The following is a 4,274-nucleotide window of genomic DNA, read 5'->3' on the forward strand; positions in this document are numbered from 1 at the left end:
TAGTCTAAGATCATGTGTATGTTACTAGTGTAAGTTACTTTTCAGTATGAGTTTATGACTAGTCTAAGATGTTGTTAAAGCCCGGGACCAGAGGACTGTGACCAAGGACTCGTGCACAGATCCTCAGGCTGTCCATTGCCATGTCTGTTTTTGTCCGCTACTGTAGAGAGCGCAGTACGTTGCTTCCTCGTCCGATGGAGTACATTCCATATCACCCAGCTCAGTGCCGTTTGCTCATACGCCTAAACTGTCAGCTACTGTGCGTATACGATTGTCCCCGAATATTTAGGTCGCGAAAAGGGTTCCGCGTGTGTTCCCTTCTTGGCCGATCACGCGGCTCGAGCCACCCCCGACGGTGGGCGGCCACATCACGGTGGGCCCACGTAAAACTGCCAGCGCCAGGTATACACTCCTGAGCGGGACAGTTCTCAAAAAATATTTTAATCGCGAAAGAGTTCACAGCGCATTGCCTTTTGCGGCCGAACACTCGCCAGGCTCCTGTCCCGTTCAGCGGCCCCAGCCTACAGGGCGGGGCCGTGTGTCAGCGAGGTCGATATAGTTGTACGGACGGACGGGTAAGGGATGGTGGGCGGTGAGAAAAGGGCGGGGCGCACTGGTGGCAGCCCCGGTTGGTTCGGCCTTTGGCGTCAGCGGGGGCCCCCCGCGGTGACGGGAATCCGACCCATGCAAGCGCGGCACGTCACGGATTATTATCTCCGCATTGATCTCTGCTTTTGTTCCCAATCGCATTACCCCAACCCAACCCAACCCCTCTGTGCCTGCTGCTGGGTTTCCTGTCCCGCCTGGCATCTGATTCCCCTCGCCCTTCTCGTCACTCGCTAGCCTCACTCCAACAAGTGCACACAAGTGCTTGGAGACAAAATCACATGTGCCCGGAAAAGGGCCTCTGCGAATGGCGATATTGCTTTGTCCTACGCGTGATTAGAACAACTCTAGGAGAGTCGCCATAATCCCCAGCTCCATATCCGTATGACATATTCGCAATATTCACTTTGCTAGAGTTGCTCCTACTCTTATCAGGGTATTTTTTTTTAGTAGGGACCAAAGTTCACCCTACAAAATTCTGGCTAACCAAATATTTGGTGGGACAAGCTTGGGCAAGAACCAAACATACCCTAAATGTCTTAGTCAATTACACATAACATTGCTATATCTTGGTTGGACTAGTTGTCATTCTTCTTTTTTTCCGCGGCTAAAATTTCGAAGGTACAATCATGCAAGTCTTTAGTCATTGCACATCACAACGACAAACATACATCTGCTTAAGTATATGTTAATCTATGCCCAATGAAGTCCAAGAAGCATCTAAGAGAAAACAAAAACTATTGAAAGCCATATGCACTATCTTTATCTAGCATGTGTTGTAAGACTTTAATGTTGGTTCATGGCGAGGATTGTATTGCACTCTGCCTGATTGGTTTTATTAATTTAAAGTTGTGTGTTCCTTGCGCTTTCTTGTTCTAAAAAGGGCCATATGTGATACCGCTCGTTGTGAAATACCATGCTTGTAGTTAATCGATCAAGCACACCTTATTTAATAATTTTATGCGAAAAGAGATTTCGCGAGTCAAATTTGATACTATTTAAAGATGCGTGACATATTTTCTCCTGAGTTAAAGGGTCACACCACATTTGAAAATATGGGATCTAAATAAAAAATGCAACATCCTCAGAGTTGGTCTGCAATTTGACCATTAGCCTTAATTAAACACCTATCCCCGCAAAAAATGGTACTGAGCGCGTATGCTATCAACAGGTCTAATTGACACGAAGATTTGTGTATCACAAAAGAAGTAGAAGGAAACTCATTAGTCAGTTGCATATACAGCAATGATGAACCATAAATATTCCATCAAAACAAAATTAATTTCACATCAAGACTAGAAGCATAATTATTTTTAAAAACACGCGGATCTTCTCTCTCACACACACACACACACACTCACTCATCCCTATGAACACACACACACACCTTACCCTATGAGCACCTTCGAGAGACCGAGTCGACATATCTCGCGACAAGCACCTCGTAGTCGACGGGCATGCCATAAAATAATTCCGAGAAATATGTGAGTACACGTGTCAAGTCTAGGACTTGGAACCGGGTGGGTTGATTCCATCACAAAGAATCTATCTGTTTAAGCTAAGCTTAATTCACACTAGAAGCACAATTGACAAGCCAATCTTCTTGTAGCTAGCTAGCTACAACTCTTTTGTAATAAAATAGATGTTCAACAGAAAGTGTGTTGTCAAACTTCTTGTAAACTTTGACTTATCGGTCGAAAATAAGCACAAACAGATTGGTGATAAAAAGTAAAAAAACTGCAATATCAAAGTTTGCATTTTTTTTAATAAACTTTTTTTTTCAGTAAAAGGTAGTCAAAGCAAGATGATGGGTTACTCTTGTATGCCCCATATTAAAGATATTTTAGTGTCTATATATCAACCTAGAGAGTATATTTTAGACACATAACGGCATGAGTGCATTTGGGGATTTCCTGATCATCATCGCTGGGTAGACGTAACAAATTACACCCCCATCTGACCATGCATTATCCAAGGCGCCTCTCCACCCACATTGCACACCGTCCCTTTCTCACAGCGTGTGTGAGGAAGAGGAGTTTGAGTAACCTCTCATCCAGAGAACACTGTTCATATAAAATCCACTGGTTTACTACCACTTCTATCCACTGTCCTTTCATGGCTTCTAAAAGTAGAAACCAGAACCGCCCGCCGTCCTGCACTCTCCAGCCTCCGTTACAAATGCGCGAGAGCTCGGCCAAATCAGCACACTCCTCCCTCCTTTCCCTTTCATCTCCTGTGTGAACATCAACCACCACAGGAAGAAGTCGCCTCCTCCGCAGCCCATACTTTGCTTGATCGATCTTGGTCATGGAGAAGATGCAGTGCGGTTCCAAGGGCATTGCTCACCGGGCCTCGGCGGCCAGCGGCTCCGGCAAGCAAAAGCGGAAGGGCGGCGGCGGCGGGGACAAGCCGATCAAGGTGGTGTACATCTCCAACCCGGTGCGGGTGTCGACCAGCGCGGCGGGCTTCCGCGCGCTCGTGCAGGAGCTCACCGGCCGCAACGCCGACCCGTCCAAGTACACCGGCAGCGGCGCCGCCGACGTCGGCGAGAGCAGCGCGGGGAGCCCGGCCGGGCCGCAGATGGGCCCCGCGCCCAGCCCCGGCAGCACGGCGGAGTCATCGGAAGGCGCCGCCGCTTGCAGCCACAACGTCCCGGCCACAGCAGCGCCGGCGGGCTACGGGTATGAGGAGGAGGAGGACAGCTTCCCGCCGCAGCTGATCGACAACAGGTACTCCGTATTCTCGCCGCCGACGTTCCTCTACGGCTCGCACGCCGAGTGGTGATCGATCTGTGATCCATCCATCCAAGTTCGCCGAGCCCCCGCAGCAGAAACATGTATGTATTGCGCTTAATTGCATGAGGGGTACTCGTATCATATGTCATGTGTGCATGTGCGTTCGATTCTAGTAGCAGCTAGTAGATAGGTAACTTAGTAACTAAAACTAAATTGTGTATTATTTGCTCCAGATTGGTTTATACTCCACTGTGGCAAAATTGTAGCCAGCGCTCTACCTCTTTTAATTTCTGCGAGTGAGAAATGTGTCCTGTTGGATTTCGTGGGTGCAAGCCCGGTTGGCTGTTAATTAATTAATGATGATTTGCAATGTGGATCCAAATAATGGAGTGTTTGAAACAAAGGGGATCGGATTCTTCTCTTTTTTTTCTATCAGTTTCAACACCGATTTAATGGTTTTTGATTTCATGCACGGTGGAGAGCGACACATGTACACAAAAAGGACCGGCTAGAAAGATTGACTTTGATGCAAAGCTTTGCTTTTGGCATGCATAGCTTGCAGTGTGCCAGTGATATATGTCGCCACCACATTGGTGTCAACATGGCAAAGCCGCAAAGGCCTATTTCTAGCTTAGCTCTGAGGGGCTTGCAGAACTAGGATGCATACGTGTCCCTCACTCCGACACTCCACTGGGAGTAATGTATATGCCTCTCATGCCAAGATGCGCATGGTTTAGATTTTGGGATGCTAATAACATCAGTGTGATTTTAGTGCTATAATTTGCTTTTTAAGGTTTTAGAAAGATATAATCTTAGTACTATAACTATCCAAAAATATAGAACCAAATAACCACATTGACATTTTCTAGAACTTCCAAAGAAAATGGGTACGTGCTGTGCAGCATAGTGCAAAGATTGACGATCATTTTGTAG

The 4,274-nt window shown here is 47.0% G+C and overlaps 1 protein-coding gene across 1 annotated transcript; it reads left to right on the top strand.

Moving 5' to 3' along the window:
- Nucleotides 1-2,510: 2,510 nt before the first annotated feature.
- On the top strand, nt 2,511-3,726 carry LOC125536606 (uncharacterized). The gene has a single exon (XM_048699853.2). The coding sequence runs from the start codon at nt 2,914-2,916 to the stop codon at nt 3,388-3,390; it is 477 nt and encodes a 158-aa protein (XP_048555810.1). The 5' UTR covers nt 2,511-2,913; the 3' UTR covers nt 3,391-3,726.
- The last annotated feature ends 548 nt before the right edge of the window (nt 3,727-4,274 follow it).

This window comes from Triticum urartu, chromosome 1A (genome assembly GCF_056163025.1).
Source record: "Triticum urartu cultivar PI428250 chromosome 1A, HENAU_Tu73, whole genome shotgun sequence".
NCBI lineage: Eukaryota > Viridiplantae > Streptophyta > Magnoliopsida > Poales > Poaceae > Triticum > Triticum urartu.